Here is a 21,806-nt window from a genome sequence, read left to right on the forward strand (position 1 = left end):
AACATATTAAACGTTGACAGGCCTTGTTAGAGGTCACCGGACTGTTCCTGTCTCTTAGTGGCCATGTTCTTCCCCTTGCTTTGTTTACTATAACCACAAACCCACAGTGATATCATATTTGTCTATGAACAGACCTTCCCATTGCTCCTAGAATAAAATGGTTCAATAAGTTGAATGAGTTAGTTTGTTTTCAATGGAGTGTCGTTTATGCATTGAATAGTGATTCAAGGTTAAAGTATCTCATATGACTTTTGTGCTTGGAGTCTCTTTCTGTATATTGACAGAGCTCAAAAGGGTTTGAGCAAACAGATAGCCTCAATGGTTGGCAATGACTTGAAAAGACTGTTTGATGTCTGTGATTAAGGGACAAAAGGAGTGGCTGGTAATGCACCTGCTGCTCTGGATTTATTATTTTGAATTTGTGTTTTTACTCATGAAGTCTTATTGGCTGTTTTATTGTTGGTTTTTATGTGGCAGATTGTACAAGTGGATTAGTGAATGTAGATGTTGAAATGAGTTTCCTCTGTAGAGTGGCTGGGCATCAGCGTCAAATATGGGATGTGGATTTACACATCCTATATCACTCTATCAAGGAGCAAAGAGAGAAAAATGGGATTTTTTGTGAGTAAAAAGCATTTGACTATGGTACATCAAGAAAGTATTCAAACTCTGACACTTTTTATGTTTTGTCTCATTAGAGTCTCAAACTTTAGTTTGTTTTATAGTAATTTGATATGAAACATGAACATAAAGTTGTGCATAATTGTGAAAAAGATGTACAACGATACATTCTCTTTTAATTGTTATTAAACCAGATAAGTTTTGGCCAGGTGTGCTGAAGCTTGATTACCTGTTAGTGTAAGGATTTGGTTGTTTCTGTGTATTTATTTAGGTTTCTGTGTTCTGTTGAGTCACTGTGTTGTCCCGTCTACAACTGTTCCTTGTTTCCCCTGATTGCTCCCTGTGTATTTAAACACACCTGTGAAACTTGTCATCTTGTCTGCTGTCAAGTCAGTTGACGTTTGTTCATTTACTACCAGAAATTTGCTCCGAGCTTTGCTCACTCTGTGCTGCCTGGATTTTGGATATTTGTGTACAATCGTCATTGAATCATAATTTCTCACCATAACCTGGTGGGTCTGCTGCGTCTACCTCACCACCTCATAACCGCTAATCCTGACAGCTAGTGAGACAGTTTTACTATTTAATTCAATTCATTGAAAGGTTGCAGGACTCTGACTCTTGAAAACTGAGACCACTTATGTTCCTCACATTTCTTATAAGTGTCGTCAACTTTTTTCTTTTCTTTTTTTTTTTTTTTGCTTAACTCACTTTGGCATATTAATTTTTCTTTTGAAAAAGAAAAACAAACACAACACAAAATATGTAAATTAATCATCTTTTACCTGTGGCTGTATTTATAAAAGAAGAAATCCAAGTTAACACAACGTTTTTGGCCTGACATAATATTGGGTTTATTGAAAATGTTTTACACTCATTATTCACAGAATGATTAAACTGGAAAGGATCAAAGATGCATTAGAAATTTCTGAAGCAAAGATAATAAAATTAACAACTTTAAAAGGTATTTATGACATATCAGAGTAATTTTTGTTGTTGAAAATGTTATCAAAATGGTATCAAAAGGAATTAGAAAACAGAACCTAAGACACTGGAAACTCATGAAAACATATTAAAACTTGCAGCAATTTTAGCAGAATAAATGTATTGATAACATGAATATGTACAAACCAGATGGTAATGTCACCTTGTTTTATTTAAATTTAGCTAAATGATTAAATTAAGATTTTCCCATTTATTTGTAAATGTGTGTCCCATTCCTTCAAATCCTTAACAAATTATCCACATGAAAAATCGAGATGGTGCAGCGTTTCTTGATTGAGTCATCTAGAGACTGAAATAGCCACAATGACCTGTAAAACAGAATAAAATTATAGTTATTTGTTAAATTGCTAATGGAAATCAATCATAGGACATGTTTCTATTTTAAAAACTTTAGCAAATTTAATTCATTTGAGTCTTGACTAAAATTAGTAACAAGTCCATTTGCTCTAAATCTTTTCAGCATGTCTGATTGTCTGTATAAGGCTTTATTTGTTTAAAGGTGGACAAATTATCTTGTTGAAAATGAAAAAGGAAAAACATGTCCAATATCACATTTTAAACTGACAATGTTCATATTTTTAAAAGGTTTATAGTTAAAAAATGTACAACTTGCCTGAAAGTGACAAAGCGAATCCAGCCAACAACAGCAGAGGAAGAAGGAAAACATTGGCTTGCAGTCGTTCCGACCCTGAGCAGGAAAAAGCAATAATTACAACATAATCTTCATATTTGAATAAAATGCTGAACATGAATTCTGAAACCAACCACATACCCAGATATTTTAGAATAATAGTCTTTCAATATGAAGGGGTAGATATACAAACATCATCTGCAATACGGAAGTTCATTAATGCCTTTAATGCATGTGCTTTGGGCCTAATGTTGTAGAGTAATTTATGGACATTAGTCTTGAAAATCCTTATCATGTGTTCATGAATCTGAGTAGAACAAGTTTCAAATGGATTCCTGGCTTTAGAGCATGAGCTGACTACCAGATGCTGTTGCTGGTATTTTAAATAGAAAACAAATAAAACATGTTTAGCTCCATCATATGCTGCCAGTGTGTATCATAAAGGACCTTGAGAACTCCTTTAATAATCTTCAGAAAACCAAATGTATGTCCATTTTAAAAACACAGTGGTCTACCTGAAAGGTGTTCTTCTAAAGCCCCCTGACTCAAACTAATCCAAGAAGAAAACTATGATTTATGAAAATATTATTATTATTATTTTATCTCTAAAATAAGGAGAAACTTACTCGATATTGTGATGTGTGTTGTTACATTGCTGTACAGGTTTGTGCGGTTGTTGAAGGCCAGGCAGGAATATGGACCGCTTTGGTCAAGTCTGACGTGGAAAAGCTCCAACATTGTCCCTGTAGCATTCACAAGATTTCCCCTGAAGCCCCACTGAAGCTGAGCAGGAGGGTTGGATTCTGCCAGACAGAGCATGCTCAGATTGGACCCAGCAGAGAAGACAGTGGCGTTCAGTCCATTCACTGTGAGGCGCATGTTATCCGGGCCGTCTGAGGAAGTGACAAAGAAATGGGCAGGAAGACGAATATACTCAAAATCAGCACTTTTCAGTGTAAAACAACTGGCTGTGTAGACACAAATCAACAATAAGCCAACTCACAGCTTACAGTGAAGTTTACTGAATCACTGGTCCCATTACTGATAGGATTAAATGCTTCACATCTAAATGGTCCTGAATCGTAGCGGCTCACTCTGACAATATTGAGAGAGGAGTTTCCGTCGGTGAACTGAACTCTGTCAGCGGCTGTGACCTCAGAGCTGCCGTTCATCCAGCGGAAAGAGAGAGAAGATCCAATAGAGACGGAGCAGCTGATGAGGCCTGACGCTTGATGCTCTATCAGATCGCTCCGATTAACTCTGAGGGTCACGTTGGAAATGGGTTCTGTGGGAGGAAAATAGAGAAACTGTCCACAAATTTACTGTGTAGGAGAAACTGGATCAGCCTAAAGATAATAATAAAAGTTAAGATGTTATTTATTAAGCAGTCTTTTAATTTAAGGAGTTTAAAATGTCTGCTGGTGTTGCTGACATTGATCTAGAGCAAAAGTCTGCAACCTTCAGTCCAGTTAAAAAGAACTTTTTCTGCAGCTTCTAATGCTACATGACTTTTTGAAATAAAAAAAACAATGTAAGCTGTCAATAAATTTGTTTTCACTTTTAAAGAACCAACATTTTATCTTTGTGCATATGTTTTACAATTAAGAAAAATATCAAACTTTTGCATTATTTTACGGTAATAAAGCAAAAATTGAAATTCGGTTATTGAAAACAAATTAAAAATTGCAAAAATCTGTGTTAATAGAATTCTAATTAAAAACATTAATTTATTTTTAGTCATATTTTGCAAAATTATAAAGAACCAGTTATAGCTGAAGCTCAAGACTTTTTTTCACAAAGTGCATTTTTTAAAGGTTAAAACCATTAAATTCAAATAAGAATTAAATATCTCAAGCAACTTTTAGTTAACCTGAGAACTCTTTCAGTTTTATATCTAGAGCTATATATTACAGGTAGTTTATATATGAAGTATTCATTGTTCAATGCCTTATTGAAAGTATTGACTCTTCAATCTTAAATATGATTGGTCAAAAAGAAACACTTTGATCCTAATGAATACTTAGTAAAAATACCATAACATGATATTATTTTGAGCTGAAAAATCACAGTAAAGTTTTCAAGTGCATAGATTTGTTTTGCTCACTCGGAAATTCAAACCTGGACAGCTTTTCTCTTGTTACTTATTCCTTGAAATGTTCTGTGAAATTATTTGTTCGCGTGCACAGCAACACAAAGGAAAAGGGTGAATGTTGACACTGAAACTAGCCAGAAGGCACAGTCTCGTCTCCATGACACCTGAGCGTGAGCCGGTTTATGACCGCAGGTAAATATCACAAAACAGAAACATGAATTCCTGTAAATCTCCACCCTCTTTGAAGAATTTGCTGGAATGCGTTTTCATAACAATAGAAACCTGTTCCAATGAAAATTCATCAGCACTTTTTCTCCTCAACGCACTGTTATGACATACTTATAATTATATCACCTTGGGTGGTTCAAATATAGACAGTTTACATGTAAACGTATAAAAGGGGACATATTATAAAACGTAAACACTTCCAGCATATTCTCACCTACAACAGTGAGGAAAACACTGGCCTTCAGCAGCGGGTGGCCGCTCTGCACCTGGTAGAGCCCTGAGTCGCTGACGGTGAGGGCGCGCAGCGTGAGCGCTCCACTGGTCACATTCACAGAAGCCCTGCCGCTGTAGCCCGGAAAAACTGCCTGCTGCTCCCCGAGCCACGTGAGGATGAAGGTTTCATCCACTGCCCAGTTTCCACTGGTCAGAGACACAGAAGGAGTGAGCGACAGCATCACTGTGCTCCCCACAACCGCTGGGTTCATGGAGGGCTGAATCTCCACAGCATCACAGGAGAGAAAACCTACAAAAGCAGAAAATTAACTAAACATCCTACACATAAATCTCACTTTAACATTTTTAGCATACTATTTACCATGTACCTTGAAGTAAAGTCAAAAGAACAACTATTGAAGCTCTGCAGGTTCTTTGGTCCATTTTTGTTTTCAGTGGTCTGACAAACTTTTTCTCATTTCGGGTTTGCTATACCTGTCCACTGTATCCAGCCCCCAACCCATAAACCTGCCCCCTCACATCTTATCTGCAGGTGGTTTTGGCTATTTCGTGTTAAGTTATGACAAATTTACCAAAGGTGAAAAAATTTTGTTTGCAATAATGGGTGAAGTTCGGTTCAAAGATAAACGATGGCAGAAGGCATTTCGGTGATAATGGGCTGCAAAGGGGCCAGGCTCACAGTTCGCCCTGAAAACACATGTTGAAATTTGGATTTCTGGTCACCAACAATGTGTTATTTAGCTGATGAAGTTGTTTCTTATTAGTTCAAGTGTTGCTGGAGTCTTCATCTCAACAGATATTTGACCCTTTCCGTACACCTTAGAGCAGGGGTGTCAAACTCAATTTCACCGAGGGTCACTTCAGCACATTGGCCACCCTCAACGGGCCACGTTGATGGTACAAATCAGGAGGGCATCCCTGCTAAAACACACCCAGACAAAAGGTTGACTTCCCTCATTCAGTTCTGTAGAGGCTTATAATGAGCTTCAATTTCAAAGAAGCCGACATTGAAGTCGATTGGCAAATGAACCATCACGAAAGAGGAAGGCTCTTGTTGCCTCACTGCACCCCAAGAGATGCATAACCTACAAAAACTGTTTCTGTCTGGTTTTGAACCAGAGACCTTTTGCATATAAAGCAAACATGATAACCACTACACTACAGGAACTGAACTTGTCTGCTTTGTTTAAGTTTGAGGTTCCAAAGTTGATGATGTGAGATGCAGCGCATGAAAATTTCAACTCAGGCTTGCACTCAGATGCCTGGATTCAGAGTACAGACCATGACACCACAGAACCCTTGTTGACCTTTAGTAAACACCTGTGATGAATAGAAAAAAAACTTAATCTGTTTCTGTCTGGTTTCGAACCAGAGACCTTGTGCATGTAAAGCAAACATGATAACCACTACACTACAGGAACTCATGCTCTTTGGAGTGTTCCTGGTAGATGATCCACATTTTGTTAGAGACTAATGTCAACGGGCATGGAACAATGTCAAATACTTACAGATCCTCTCAGAGAGCACAGTAACTTGGTGAACAAACTGTCAGACTTATAATTGTGACTAATTTCACATCACAGTCCATAAACTAAGCCTGGGATCAAAAAATTGTATTGAAGATGTCATTAGCAGAGACAAATGGTTCTACAGAGACTTGGCTAAATGGCTATAAAATAAAATCAATACTTACAAATAAAAATAAAATTAACACATTAAAATAAAAAAATATCTCTGAAATACAATCAACACTTTAAAATTAAAAATGGTTCAAAAATACAATTAACACTTCAAACTACAAAATCTCTGGAAAATAAAATATTATGTATGTTGTTTTGAAAAACATTAGAATATAAGCACTTTTATCAAATCTTCATTCTGGTAAGATCATGTAAGTTCTTCTTAAATTCATAAGGTAGGTTAGCTCAGCAGGTTAGAGCACCATGCTGGTAATCCTGAGGTCATCAGTTCAAACCCCATATGGGGAAATTCATGTCTGAGGTCCCTCAGACAATCAACACTTCAAAATAAATAAGGGTTCAAAATCAACACTTCAGAACAAATAAGGGTTCAAAAACAAAATCAACACTTTAAAATTAAAAATGGTTCAAAAACAAAATCAACACTTCAAAATAAATAAGGTTTCAAAATCAACACTTCAGAATAAATAAGGGTTCAAAAATAAAATCAACACTTTACAATTAAAAAATGGTTCTAAAATAAAAGTGTAAAATGTATTTTTGAACCATTAAAAATGGTACAAAAATAAAATCAACAGTTCAAAATGTATAATGGTAACTGTTTCTGTCTGTTCAGTTCATAAATTAAGCCTGGGATCAAAAAATGTATTGAAGATGTCATTAGCAGATACAAATGGTTCTACAGAGACTTGGCCAAATGGCTATAAAATAAAATCAATACTTACAAATAAAAAATGGTTAGGAAGTGCATTACAAACCTTTGGTTGAAATGGAGCGTTAAATTCAAGTCTCCATTACAGACCAGAGAAAACTAAAGAGAATGCAACGTTGTGTTAATCCATTTGAGGAGCCGGCAGTTTATCTTGAGCCAGAATCTTTTGGATATGTGTCAAAGTTTAAATAGGATTTATTATAACTTTCCTTCACCAAAATAAAACTATAAGTTTCTTACTACTCATTCACACAGGCAGAATTTTTGGAACACAACACTAAAAATTATTCTGTCAACAGATTCCCTTCCTTTTGGTGAAGATTTCAACTCATTCAGAGTCACAACGGGCTCTTTGAGTGTCTTTGCGCCTCCTCACTTTAGGAGGACGACCTCATCTTGATTTTGTGCCACACTCCCCATTTTAAGGTGATCAATTATCAGAGCAATGTAAGCAAATTTATGTTACACCTATTTTAAAAATCTTCACAACTGTGACACTGATTTATAAGTTGCTATGATATTTAATGAAGTTTTTTTGCAAACTTTTGAGCTTCACAAGGAGATTGCATTACACAAAGGGACACTCTACTATTTAATTGACTTCTAAATAAAGGTGGAAACCCTGGATTAAAACTCAGTTTCACAAAAGCAAGGTCAATTAAAGAGATAAATAAAATGGTTACAAAAAACAGCTGATGTGCAAACCAGGCGGACATGAGAAACAAAGCTTCTTCGCTAACAGAATGGCGTAACTGCAGAAAGTGTAAACAAGAAAATGAGAAATAGCTGGAGGGAAATCGCAGTCAGAGGAGAGATGAGGAGATAGAAAACAGCTGACAGCTGCGCAGATCAGAGTGGGAGGATGGGAGAAAAACCTGAAACTAACATTAACAGTAACATCAAAGGAACCTAAACGCTAAAGTACACAATAAATAACTAATGAGTAAATAAATAAATGGAAAATTTAAGTGAATCAGCAGCTAGGAAATAATCCAAATAAAAACATACAGTACAAAACCAGTGTACTAAACCGAAATCTAATGAGATACAAAAATAAGCTAAGAACCACATCTAAGGATTAAACTAAAACAAAAATAAACAAGCATGAAAGTCAAAACACCTGAGCTTTATTTAGTTTGATGCTGTTAGACAAAAGGGGGGAAATGGATAACACAGTATTTTAAAACAAAAAAAAAAAACATCAAGCGTCTTTTCTGCCTGGACTGATGGATGGATATTATTTTTCCACTTCACAATTAAACAAATGCTATTTTCTTGTTTATCACACAGAATCTGAATTAGATAGTTGATGGTTGTACCTTTTTATTGCACGTTTTCACAGGCGGTGGTCACAAAGTGCCTCACAAGAATGGTAAACACAAAAAGATATGCAACAATGTATAATATAGAAAACAAACACAATTTAATCATAAATGCATATCTTAAAAGCTCAAGTTTAACCATACCATTCTCTTGAAAGACTCCAGACTTTACAAATGACACTTTCTTAGAGCTTTAGCAGGTTTGTGTGTCAAAAATAAATTCTATAATGAGCTCATGTTTTTTTAAATAAGTTTAAAAAGGCAGAATAAAACAGAGGCATACTCTGCATCCAGCATTGTGCTAAATGTTGGGTTCTCAAACTTCCCTTAATCCTAATCTCAAAGGATGAAGATCACTTTCTAATCTAAGTGACAAATCCTGCAAATGTATAATAAGGTGTGATTTTTTACAAGGCTCTTATCAGCTCCTTCCTGACATTCAAATATGCCTTTTTTTCAAGCATCATGTCTCAAATAGAGGAACAATTGTGTGCTTCACAATAGCTCTTAGTAAGCAACTGGGGCTCTATTGTGACTGTGGTGGAGCAAGGCTCAGTATTTGATTGAGGTCATGCAAATGACCTTAGAAAGACTGATTGATGTCTAGATAATTTGTATAGCATAAAGGTCAGTGTGTTTGCAATGTAAAAATGCAGATATTGTCTTTTTGAAACCTGATATTTGTTCTTTACTTCACAGGAAGTTGAAGTGACTCTGGATTCGAAGACAGGCGCACCCTGGATAGATACCCAAAATGTTACAGGAAACAGAAACAGAGTACGCCACGCTCACATTTGTTCAGTTTAGCAATAAGTCATGTCTTTGGCGTGTGGGGGGAAATCTGAACACCTGCAGAAAACCCAAACAGGCACTGGGAGCATGCAAAGTTCACACAGGAAGGCAGAGCCGCTGTGACTGTAAACCACTGCTGCACCGGGCCACTCCTTTTATTATCCAGTTTCTGTTTCTCCATTTCCTGCCATCATGCTAGAGGGTAAAGGTGCATACACAGACATCCCTGTTTCAACATCGCCTGGACTTCTGCAGCCCAACTTTTACCATAGCAGAACCTGGACCTCTTGCCAGAATCAGGCTTTAAAAAGCTTCAGCCTCTAATATTATGTTATCACCTTTTAGCATCAGTAGGAACAGTAGTGGATTGTTCTAAATAAAAGAAATCTGATCCTGTCGCATAGTTTTGTTGTAATGCAGTAATATAAGTGTTTTTACCTAATTTCATTCTCTGGAATCACATTCCAGCCCATACTTACCTTTTCTATTAAACCAGTTTTAGTTTATACTCAAACCAAATTGTATTGTAACCACAAATTTTAGTTGAACTGTTTGATTTGACTCTGGGTTCCAGCCAGGGTCGCAACTACATATTATTCAGGTGGATGTGAACACATAAATTGCGTGAACAAGGTCTCATTTTAATGAATGGCCTTCAGATAGTATTATGTAACTGCATAGTTAAAACCTGACCAGAAGAACCACATTTCCCAGAAGAACAACAAAGCATTCTGTTAAGTCGGTGTTTCTTTTCTCAAACTCTTGATATTTTAGTAATTTTGCTGCAACAACTTTCAAAACAATATGAACAACTAACTGACAAATGAAATGTAAATACCAATAATCAATATCTTTCCCAGTTTAATTTGAACACAGAATACATGGAGTATGGGCGCAGTAATTTGTGAGAAGAGCGCCTCCTTATGGCAACTAAGAAGTATAACACAGACCAGAAAGTTGAAGGAAAATAAAATTAGTGGCCATAAAAATGTTTTTGTTTTTTTTTGGAAAATAGAGGAATGTGCAGATTGCATTCTTCATTGGTGTCATGGTTATGGATAATTTCATATTCATAGTAAATTTAAAGAACATTTGCTCCATTTGATTTTATGTTAAAAAGCAGCACATAAAAAAAATATCTGATGGGTCGAGGGTGTATCTACCATCTGTCATATGGTATAGGTACAAAAGTGATAAACATAATCTTGGTCTTCTATTATTCCACAGAAAGCGTATGAAAAATATTTATTATTGTTGAGAATAAATTGGCAGGAGGCGGCAATGGGATGTTCTGAAACAAAGTCAAAAGTTTGGGCATTATATTAGATTTAAGAACATTGATTCGTGCTATGAGTGACAAGGTCAGGTAGTTCACTCTGTCTACACAGGCAGCAGTTCAGTCTATCATGGGGTCATAATTAACCGCAACAATGTCATTTATACGTGATACTATCCTAATCGCAAAATATGTAAAACAATTTACATTTTTGAATCGGGAAGGATTTCTGACACTGTTTCTTTCTTCTGTATTAAGTAACATTAACAAAGACTTAACATTATTTACTTTATATCCTGATATTCTTCCAAATGTGTTTAATAGATCTAACAAGGCTGGAATAGAGTCTATCAGTTTTTGGAAAAATAGAATGACATCATCAGCAAATAAAGCAATTTTATGTTCCTGTTGGCCTATTGTCAAACCTGTCATGTTTTTATGAGACCGGATCACAATGGCAAACAGTTCTGTTGCTAGAATAAATAAAGGGAACTGGGGGCACTAAAACTGAAAAAATAACAGTGAATTTCAAATTGTGAAAACATAATCTCTAATATCAACTATATAAATACCCACTGTACTGTTACAATATGAAGAAATTACAGACTTTGTGAAATGCTTCTAAAATGATTTAAGAGCCACAAATCAAAGAGAGAACAGTCTGTGACTAAAAAACATCCCAAACTGTTAATATACAAAATACATGGATTCTTTTATGACCTCAGTGTGTTCTCATTTATTTTATTATTTCTTCTTTTTTTTATATCTTTATTTAACCAGAAAAGGCTCATTGTGATTAAAAACTTATTTTTAAGAGATTACTGGCCAAGAGGCATCAAAGATTCATTACAAATTACAAATAGTTACACAATTAAAATGCCACACAAATAATAATTAAAAACGGTCCCAATTTAAAGAAGTCATATCTAGAGCTCTGTCTGGACTTAAAAGTGCTCAATGAAATAAGTTTGGTTGATTTTCAGTCTTTTTGAAGACAGAGCAGAGTAAACAGTCATTTTTTATCAATGTTTTCAATCGACTATAAAACTTTGGAAGGATGCTTTTGTTAGGAAATATTTCTTTGTCACTCTTTATATATCTCTTTTTGTAGCTAAACTTCATTGCCATAACAAAATAAATTTTTAACCAGTTTGAATTTCTTCAGAACATGAAGAAATACACATTTTAAGATTCTCATCTGTAAATGAAACAATCCCAATGAAAAGGTGAAGTAACATAGCCACTTACTAAAATTTCAACAGGTATTTGAGAAGAGCAGAGTGAAAAGTTACACTAAAAATGTATTATGGTGAATATCAGTTTACACACTGTTTTCTAAATGGTGTAATGGAGAACCGCCCTATGAAGCTACAGGACTTTCACAGTTTTTGTAATGTCGTACATCTCCCTCTTGTGGTAAAAATATGTTTATACATGCAAAGAGTAAAAAAGTGAGTGGTGTCAGAAAGATTTGGTAAAGATTTAGATTTTATCTAAAATGTGCAGTGTCATCTCGTTTTGCTTAACTTTGCTTATTTAGAATGAGATCTTTTCTCATTTTGTAAGATTCAAAAGAAATGCTGTTTGCAAACACCACCTTTTTCTCACAACTGCTTTCTTTCACAACTGTAAGTTTCTTACTGGTTATTGAGTTGAGTTTTTATTTTATTTAATTTTTTTATCCTTTTCTAGAAAAGCCTGATTCAACTGCAAGCACCATTGCTGGAGTTGTGGGGGGATGTTTCCCTATTGTTGCTGCAGCAGCTGGTGTAGGGGGGCACTATATCTATAGAAAAAATAAAGAAAATGACATTCATATTGGAGACATAGTAAACATATAAGTATGGTGACGCAATATACAGCGTAAAATGTATGAAAATATGAGAAATAAATCTAAAGATCTGAAATGCTGAAAAGTTGTGAGCGTGTATCCTTATGTCTACTAGGAAATCCAGGAGTAATTTCAGCCAATCTTACGCCTCCTTTCAAACAAAAAAGTTTGTTTAGTAGAAACATATTCAGCACAACATCAGATACTGATTGAAGCTTTCAGACGTTGCTGACGTCACTGTTTACGGGTGAAACACTTTACCATTTAAAGGGACAATATTAAGTATTTTCTAGATGCAGGGAGCCAATTTATATCAAGTAACTGTTAACATCAGCTGTTATAAAAATGCATTATATATGAAACACTACATATCCCCGGATAATCAACAAAGATATTAATACATGAAAAATCTGTCTAGTACCCCTCCTCTCACCCAATGATGAAGGGACACAGATATCACCCCAACTTATTTTCAAGTTATTCCATGTACTTAGAAAAATTATGATGGCCTTAAACACCTATATTTAAATAGTATCAACAGAGAACATTCTTGTATGAAACACAGAGTTTCACAATAATCTACCCCTGTCTCAAAATAAATGTTTAATATAGAGCATATAGAGCAGATGCTACTGTGTATTTCTGTACTCCAAGTCTCTAAATGTCAAATCTTACTTTAAATTCATAACCCAAATGAGTGTTTGTCCCACTTATTTTCAGTGTTGTGTTTCAGTGTGTACTTTGGACATTTAAGCAGAGGAAGGTCAGTTTTATCTGATCAGAGCAACACCTGATAGAGCTGTATAAACCGGATTACAGTTTCCACATTCTCTGTGGAACAGCTTTGCACTTTAATCGAATTATCAAAGGGCAACATTTTGACCTGTGTTTTTGTGTGAATCAAGTGGAACTGCAGAACATTACTGCATTATTGCTTAATTTATGGAAAAACTGGCAGGAGTTCATCCTGTAACCAGTTTGAAACTGTCAGTCTCAGTTATTGTGTCCTTAAGTAAGACACTTCAACCTGGTGGTCAGAGGGCCCTGTGGTGCCAGAGCATGGCAGACTCATTTCTGTTATACTGCTTCAGAGCTACTACCTTATATTTATAGGTAAATGACTGAAGGTATTGGGAAGAACTTTGCAGTACTTTTGACTAGATAAAGCACAATACAGGTACAAGCCATTTATGATGCTACAAATTTTAGTTATAGAAGATTTTTTCACACAACTATCATGGATCAATGTAATACTTAAGTGAACAGAAAAGGGTATATTAGTATCTACAACTCTCTATGTCTTCAAAAAAAACAACACAATATAAATGGTATAAATAACATTTCATTTTGGAGTAACTATGATCTTATCCAGACAGTTTTACTGAATTTAAAATAGGTAACTTTTGAACGTATCTTTGCTTCAACACACCTCAGTGCGTATGTCACACAGTGGAAATTTGTTTTTACTTTTTAAGTGTGGTTTTTATTGAGTGTTTTTGCTGCATGTTTTGTTTTTTATTCACTGTGGACTCCGAGAACTAATAGTTGATTCCAGTCACCTGCGCGGGGTGGGCGTGCCCGTAGGCAGCGTACCTGGAACCTGCAAGACGCTGGCAGTGGCTCTTAAAAGGCAGAGGACTTTGTGTTGAGAAGAAAAAGAAAAAGGGGAATCCAGGAAGGTTCGTGACGGAGGACTGCGACCCCGAACGAGCCAGTGGTTGGCAGCAGAGGATACAGTCAGTGGGAACGGCGTGTCGGACCATCAGCGGGCAGAGGGGGAACTCTGCCCTGGTCAGTAAGTAACGTTTCCACTGATTGTCTTCAGGGACCCTTGCTGGGACAGATAAAACATCCGCTGTTCAGCGATCGCTCTCCTGGCCAGGTGTTTTTGTCCTAACAGGACGCCAGCGGGCGGCGCTTTACGCGGAGCAACTAGAGTGGACTGGAACGACCACAAGAGGCGGTGGCGCTGGGGCCGTGACTGCAGGCTGGACGGAGCGCAGGATTCGCCGTCCTCACTGGATTTTGTGGATGTGGATCTTGGACGATTTTAGTTTGTTCTGATTTGGACATTTTAATATTTTATTGTTATTTTACACAAACAAGAAAACGGAGCATTTTATTCCGTTGGGGAATAAAAAAAGAGCTAACTAACTGAATTGTCCTCCCTTGGTGTTGTTACTGTTTCCCTCCTTGTTGTCTGAGAACCCGGGGCTATCAGCTGACGTTAAGCTGGGCTCTGACATAAATTGGCGTTGTTGGCAGGACGACAAGCTCGGGAACAGTGTTCAGCACCTAAGGTGTAGATTTAAAGAAAAAAAAAAATGATGATGCCGGTGTATCCTGGTGCTCCTTGGGTACCAAAATATAAGGGTTCAGACTCTGATGTCTCCTATGGAGATTGGAAAGAACAAATACAAGGGCTATTAAATGCTCAAGAAATAGCTGAGGCTCGGAAAGTAGATATCTTAGTTGGAGCCCTGGGTGGTGAAGCTAAGCGTCAGGTTGGGGTACTAGAAGAACAACAGAGGGACCAGGTTAGAAAAATTTTCACATATTTAGACTCTCTATATGGCGACAATATTCCTACAGCAGTGTTGAGGGCACAGTTTTTTAGCTGTATTCAAAAACCCAGTGAGTCTGTAAAGTCCTTCACTTTGCGACTCAGGGAGCTGTTTTGCAGGCTGCAGCAGCGTGATCCCACTCATGCACCCACCGAAGGGAGCCTTCAGGAGCAGATGCTGTTGGGTTTATGTGAGGGTCCCCTGTCACAAACTCTGCGAGCTTATGTGCGTCACCATCCAGGAGAAGATTTTGCAGCAGTGCATCAGGAGGCACTGCACTTGGAGGAGGAACAGCTGGGACACCAGGGCCTGCAAACTACCTGTTTTACAGTGGGTGAGTCTAGATCTAGTAGACCACAATTTGAATTGGACTGGAAAGAAAAACTTAAAAAAGAGATTACGGAGGATGTTAAACTTCAAATGAGAGATCTCGTGAAGGATGTCGTAAGTGAAATTAAACCTCTTTTGCAACAGCAAAGTTCAGCTAATTCAGCCACTAGTGAGCAAAGATTTAAACCAAAGCGACCTGGGTACATGAACCGCTGGACTAAAGATGGTGAACCCATATGCCATCACTGTAAGCAAGTCGGACATATTGCTAGGTTTTGCCAAAATACACCAGATCAGCCGCCTTTAAACTAATACACCCTGCTGCTGAGGCCCAGGCGGTGGGGACGGGATGTCTGTTAAATAAACAGGGGGCCATCACATCTTTTGTTGGAGAATGTCCTCTTATAGAAGTGTGTATGGGGGGAGTCAAAATGACTGGATTATTGGACACTGGCTCTCAGGTTACACTGGTGCAACAACAGGTGATGGATCACCATTTTCCAGAAGTGGACAGAACTGATGCACCTTTGGTTTTTGCCCTAAAAGCTGCAAATGGTCTGGACATACCATATTCAGGCTATGCTGTCATGGACTTTGAAGTTGAAGGGGTGAAAATACCAGATAAAGGGGTTGTGGTTGTGAGAAATGATTGTTCAACACATCCTTTGATAATAGGGATGAATGTCATCAGTGCGTGCTGGAATAATGTTTTTATCAGAGAAAAATCTTTTTCCCCTCAGAAGCTGAAATCCCATAGGGCTTGGAAAGAGGCTTTTGCTGTTTGCCAACAGGCTGCCACCACAAAGACTGATGGGTTTCTGGGCTATGTCCGTTCTGCTGGTCACAGAGGAGTCCGGGTGCCCCCAAACTGTGAAGTTATGGTTTGGGGACGAACAGCCAAAGGCAGGAGTCCAGCTGAACGAGTGGTGCTGGTGGAAGCTTTGCCTGATGCTGAACCTTGGGGAGTGGCGAGGACTTTGTCCATAGTTAAAAGGGGACGGGTCCCCATCAGAGTCTGTAACCCCCATCCCTACGAAGTAACCATTGGACGTTATCAGAAACTAGGACAGCTGTATCAGGTGGACGAGTCTGATGTCCAGGGAGCCAACGACCTTACCCTGACGATGAGTTCAGATGGTGTGGTGGAAGTTGCTGTGGTGGAGACAGCTGGGATGGAGGAGCCTACAATACCAAAAGCGGAGGTGAGCAAACTACTTAACTGTAAAAGCTTGACCCCACAACAGGAAGCAGAGCTGCAGGCCTTACTTCAGAGATGGCAGAAGGTGTTTGCTGTGAATGAAGAGGATCATGGAAGAACTGATCTGGTCCAACATCAAATTCACACAGGTGACGCACCACCGATTAAACAAAAGTATCGTCCCCTACCACCACTGATGTATAAAGAGATTAAGTCTCTTCTTACAGACATGTTGGAAAAAGGCATAATTCGGGAGAGTAGTAGTCCTTGGGCCTCCCCGATTGTCTTGGTGAGGAAGAAGGATGGTAGCTGGCGTTTCTGTGTGGATTACAGGAAGCTTAACGCAGTAACGCATAAAGATGCTTTTCCCCTTCCTCGAATTGAAGAGACTCTGACATGCCTGACCAAAGCACAGTGGTTCTCCACCCTAGATCTTGCCAGTGGATATTGGCAGGTGGAAATGGATAGTAGAGATCGGGAGAAAACCGCCTTTACTACTCCATTAGGCCTATTTGAGTTTGATCGGATGCCGTTTGGGCTTTGTAATGCCCCAGCCACATTCCAACGCCTGATGCAGCGGTGCTTAAGCAATCACCTGTCTGAATCTGTGTTGGTATATCTGGATGATATAATAATCTACTCACCTGATTTTTCTACCCATCTTCAGCAACTGGAGAGTGTTTTCCAGAAGCTGTGGCAACATGGGTTGAAGCTGCGGTTGGATAAGTGCAAGCTGTTCCAGCAACAAGTGAAGTTCCTTGGACATCTGGTTGACCAAGAGGGGGTGAAACCAGACCCAGAGAAAATCCAGGCAGTCCAGGATTGGCCTGTTCCATCTACCATCCGCCAAGTCAGAGCCTTCCTGGGGATTGCAGGTTACTATAGACGCTTTGTCCCAGGATTTTCTAAATTGGCTCGACCTTTAAATGCCCTTTTAAATGGAAGTTCTAACCGCTCATCAAACACACAGGTCCAGTGGTCCACGGAATGCCAGGAAGCATTTGAACGTCTGAAGCACGCCCTGATTGAACCCCCCGTTTTGGCTTATGCAGATTTTTCAAAGCCATTTGTGCTCTATACTGATGCTAGCAACCACGGCTTGGGTGCGGTGTTGGCCCAAGTACAAGATGGGCAAGAACACGTGATTGCATATGCCAGCAGGAGTTTACACCCAACAGAGCAGAACGACAAGAATTACAGCTCTTTTAAATTGGAACTTTTAGCCCTTAAATGGGCAATTACAGAAAAGTTTAAAGACTACTTGGCGGGGGCGAAGTTTGTTGTATTTACAGACAATAATCCAGTAGCCCACCTCCAAAATGCCCGCTTGGGGGCAACAGAGCAACGTTGGGTGGCACAGCTGGCTGCATTTGATTTTGAGGTGAAATACAGAGCTGGAAAAGAAAATGCTAACGCCGATGCTCTCTCCAGGTTTCCAGCAGGTTGTCGAACAGCCCAAGTAACCACTGAGATTACTCCTCCAGGAGATCTACAAGAACCTCAGCTCCACAGGGATGACTGGAAGGGGGCTCAAGAACAAGATGCTGGACTGCAGATGTTGAGAACCTACATGAAACAGGGAGCCCTCCCTGATGCCCCAACCAGGAAAGCACTGCCTGAGTCGGTGCAGAAGTGGCTAAAACAGTGGAGGCGGTTCCAACTTCGGGATGGAATGCTGTGCAGAGAGGTGATGGACGCAAGGACACACGAAATCTACTTTCAGATCCTATGTCCCACAGAAAGACGCAAGGAGGTGTGGCAGAGGTACCACGAGGCAGCTGCTCATGCTGGGGTGGAGAAGACTCTGTCCAGGATACGTCGCTTCTTCTATTGGCCCTGTATGGAAGGTGAGGTGCAGGAATTCCAGCTGGGTTGCGCTGTCTGTAGCCTGCGAAATAGAGAGGCACCTAGAGCTCCTCTACACCCTATTAAAGTGTCTTATCCTTTGGAGGTTGTAGCTTTAGACTTCCTTACTTTAGGGAGGCCCACAGACAGGTATCAGAACATTTTGGTCATGACAGATCTTTTCACCCACTATGCGTGGGCAGTGCCCACGAAGGATCAAACTGCACAGACTGCAGTGCATGCCCTATGGGCTCATGTAATCCAAACATTTGGCTGCCCTGCTAGGCTACATTCAGATAGAGGAGCGAGTTTTGAGTCGGCCTTGATGTATCAGTTATGCCGGTGTTACGGTATTACAAAAAGTAAAACTACACCATATCATCCTGCTGGGAATGGTGGGGTTGAGCGGTTGAATCAGACTCTGTTGCATATGCTTCGTACACTCGAGGCTGATAAACAACAGAGGTGGCCAGAATTCCTCCCAGAACTGCTACAAGCATACAATAACACTGTCCATGGTGCTACAGGTTATGCACCATCCTATCTAATGTTTGGGAGACATCTGAGACAGCCAGTGGATGTGAACCTTGGTGTTGACCCAGAGCCCCTCTGTCATGACCTGAAGGGGTGGGTTAGGGATCATTATCAAAAGTTATCTTTTGCTTACGAAATGACAAGGAAGAACAAGAATAGTGCAGCCACCCAAAATAAAAGGGTTTATGACAAAAGGGCTCAAGCCCTGCCATTAGTCCCAGGGGAAAGGGTGTGGGTAAAAGACCGGGACAGACAGGGCCAGGGAAAGCTCCATCCAGGTTGGAGTCCTGAACCACATGTGGTATTGGAAAGTGTGGGCGACACGGGTGTGGTTTATAGGGTACGTCCAGAAAAAGGAGGGAGGGAAAAGGTTCTTCATCGGAACGCATTAAAGTTGTGCATTACCCCTGAAACGGATAACTATTCACCTGCTCCAGAAGACAACCAGGAGGTGCAGACCCTGGTTGAACCGCCATTTTATTGTGTTGTTCCTAATGTTCCAGCTCTGCAGGATGGATTACCTGACCTGCGGCGCTCAACAAGGTCGAACTTTGGCCAGCCCCCTGCACGGTATAGACTTTGAATAGTGTGCCAGGGACTGGCACAGTTAAAATATGGGGAGATGTCACACAGTGGAAATTTGTTTTTACTTTTTAAGTGTGGTTTTTATTGAGTGTTTTTGCTGCATGTTTTGTTTTTTATTCACTGTGGACTCCGAGAACTAATAGTTGATTCCAGTCACCTGCGCGGGGTGGGCGTGCCCGTAGGCAGCGTACCTGGAACCTGCAAGACGCTGGCAGTGGCTCTTAAAAGGCAGAGGACTTTGTGTTGAGAAGAAAAAGAAAAAGGGGAATCCAGGAAGGTTCGTGACGGAGGACTGCGACCCCGAACGAGCCAGTGGTTGGCAGCAGAGGATACAGTCAGTGGGAACGGCGTGTCGGACCATCAGCGGGCAGAGGGGGAACTCTGCCCTGGTCAGTAAGTAACGTTTCCACTGATTGTCTTCAGGGACCCTTGCTGGGACAGATAAAACATCCGCTGTTCAGCGATCGCTCTCCTGGCCAGGTGTTTTTGTCCTAACAGGACGCCAGCGGGCGGCGCTTTACGCGGAGCAACTAGAGTGGACTGGAACGACCACAAGAGGCGGTGGCGCTGGGGCCGTGACTGCAGGCTGGACGGAGCGCAGGATTCGCCGTCCTCACTGGATTTTGTGGATGTGGATCTTGGACGATTTTAGTTTGTTCTGATTTGGACATTTTAATATTTTATTGTTATTTTACACAAACAAGAAAACGGAGCATTTTATTCCGTTGGGGAATAAAAAAAGAGCTAACTAACTGAATTGTCCTCCCTTGGTGTTGTTACTGTTTCCCTCCTTGTTGTCTGAGAACCCGGGGCTATCAGCTGACGTTAAGCTGGGCTCTGACACGTACAGTGATGTGAAAAAATATTTTCCCTATTAAAGATTTCTGTTTCCGCTATTACCAGTGGATCTCCAATAAAAACTTAATGAAACTCTCTTATTTTACATCTTCAATAATTCAAGGACGCAAATGTTTGCAACTTTGAATGCAGGAAACACTATAAAATCCCTGCATTAGCATGCCATTTAGACCTTGAAGGCTATTCATTAAAAATGAAGAGCCATCAGATAGTATTATGTAACTGCATAGTTAAAACCCGACCAGAAGAACAACAGAGTAATCTGTTAAGTCGGTGTTTCTTTTCACAAAATCTTGATATGTTAGTAATTTTACTACAACTTTCAAAACAATATGAACAACTAATTGACAAATGAAATGTAAATACCAATAATCAACATCTTTCCCAGTTCAATTTGAACACAGAATACATGGAGTATGGGCGCAGTAATTCGTGAGAAGAGCGCCTCCTTATGGCAACTAAAAAGTATAACACAGGCCAGAAAGTTGAAGGAAAATAAAATTAGTGGCCATAAAAATGTTTTTGTTTTTTTGTTTTTTTTTTGGAAAATAGAGGAATGTGCAGATTGCATTCTTCATTGGTGTCATGGTTATGGATAATTTCATATTCATAGTAAATTTAAAGAACATTTGCTCCATTTGATTTTATGTTAAAAACCAGAACATGAAAAAATATCTGATGGATTTATGATGATTCATTTAAGCTCACTGAAAAATCTTGAAATGCATGTATTTCTTTAAGAAAAGAAGACAGAAGTTTGTTAAAGAGACCTTTTTTTTTCTTCTTGTGTTTTTTTTTTCTGGTAAAGCAGTGCTTAACATCGTATCTTTAGAAGGATAAAATTATTGGGCAATCAGAAATTTTAAAAATATAAAGTTTGGACCTGTTCATATAGTGTAAAGTCAAGCTGCTGCAGATTTTTGTCAGTGCTTTAAAATCACTCCAGGGTTATACTTTACAAGAAAAATAAGCTATAAAGTGCCATTTTGGAACATTTCAGCCAATCATTAATGAGGGTCAAGTGTACAAATCTACCAAACTGAAACCCCAGTTTTGATTCTCAAACACTTAAATAATAACAGTTTACAAAGAACAGACATAAAGGCTAAGATACGATTCACACGGTTCTGTTTCTGAAAATCCACTGAAAAACAAGGTGCAACAAAAAAACCTCAGTCATCCTGAGTTTGCTCAGAGTGATATACTTATCTGTTGTATTTGCTCAGCTTCAGACGGACACAAAAGAGACTGAACAGTCATCACCAAAATATGCCCAATGATAAGCCCTGGACAAATTAAGATTAACCTGTTCATAATGTTCTGAGTTAACTCGTACTCCTAGGAATGTGAAGTCAAACACTGAGCGATAAAAAGACTAAAATTCCTGAGGCTGGTATGTTAGCAGATATAACGCACAAAAACACGTCTGATCCAACATATAACTTTTC

The 21,806-nt window shown here is 39.0% G+C and overlaps 1 protein-coding gene, 1 long non-coding RNA gene and 1 other non-coding gene across 3 annotated transcripts; 1 reads left to right on the plus strand and 2 right to left on the minus strand.

Annotated features, from left to right (window-relative positions):
- Positions 1-1,450: 1,450 nt before the first annotated feature.
- Positions 1,451-5,246, minus strand: LOC106916821 (cell adhesion molecule CEACAM6-like). The gene is made up of 6 exons (XM_014985378.2): positions 5,180-5,246; positions 4,792-5,100; positions 3,261-3,542; positions 2,884-3,150; positions 2,240-2,314; positions 1,451-1,934 (listed from the first exon to the last, which is right to left on the minus strand). The coding sequence occupies exons 1-6, from the start codon at positions 5,232-5,234 to the stop codon at positions 1,909-1,911; spliced, it is 1,014 nt and encodes a 337-aa protein (XP_014840864.2). The 5' UTR covers positions 5,235-5,246; the 3' UTR covers positions 1,451-1,908.
- Positions 5,247-5,906: 660 nt separating this feature from the next.
- trnai-uau (transfer RNA isoleucine (anticodon UAU)) lies at positions 5,907-5,979 on the minus strand. The gene has a single exon. It is a non-coding gene; the product is annotated as a tRNA-Ile (tRNA).
- Positions 5,980-19,364: 13,385 nt separating this feature from the next.
- On the plus strand, positions 19,365-20,347 carry LOC148154994 (uncharacterized). Its single transcript, XR_015765725.1, has 2 exons — positions 19,365-19,893; positions 19,999-20,347. It is a non-coding gene; the product is annotated as an uncharacterized LOC148154994 (long non-coding RNA).
- The last annotated feature ends 1,459 nt before the right edge of the window (positions 20,348-21,806 follow it).

This window comes from Poecilia mexicana, unplaced genomic scaffold (assembly GCF_051168715.1).
Source record: "Poecilia mexicana isolate PSO_F unplaced genomic scaffold, ASM5116871v1 scaffold_16, whole genome shotgun sequence".
NCBI classification, from domain to species: Eukaryota; Metazoa; Chordata; class Actinopteri; order Cyprinodontiformes; family Poeciliidae; genus Poecilia; species Poecilia mexicana.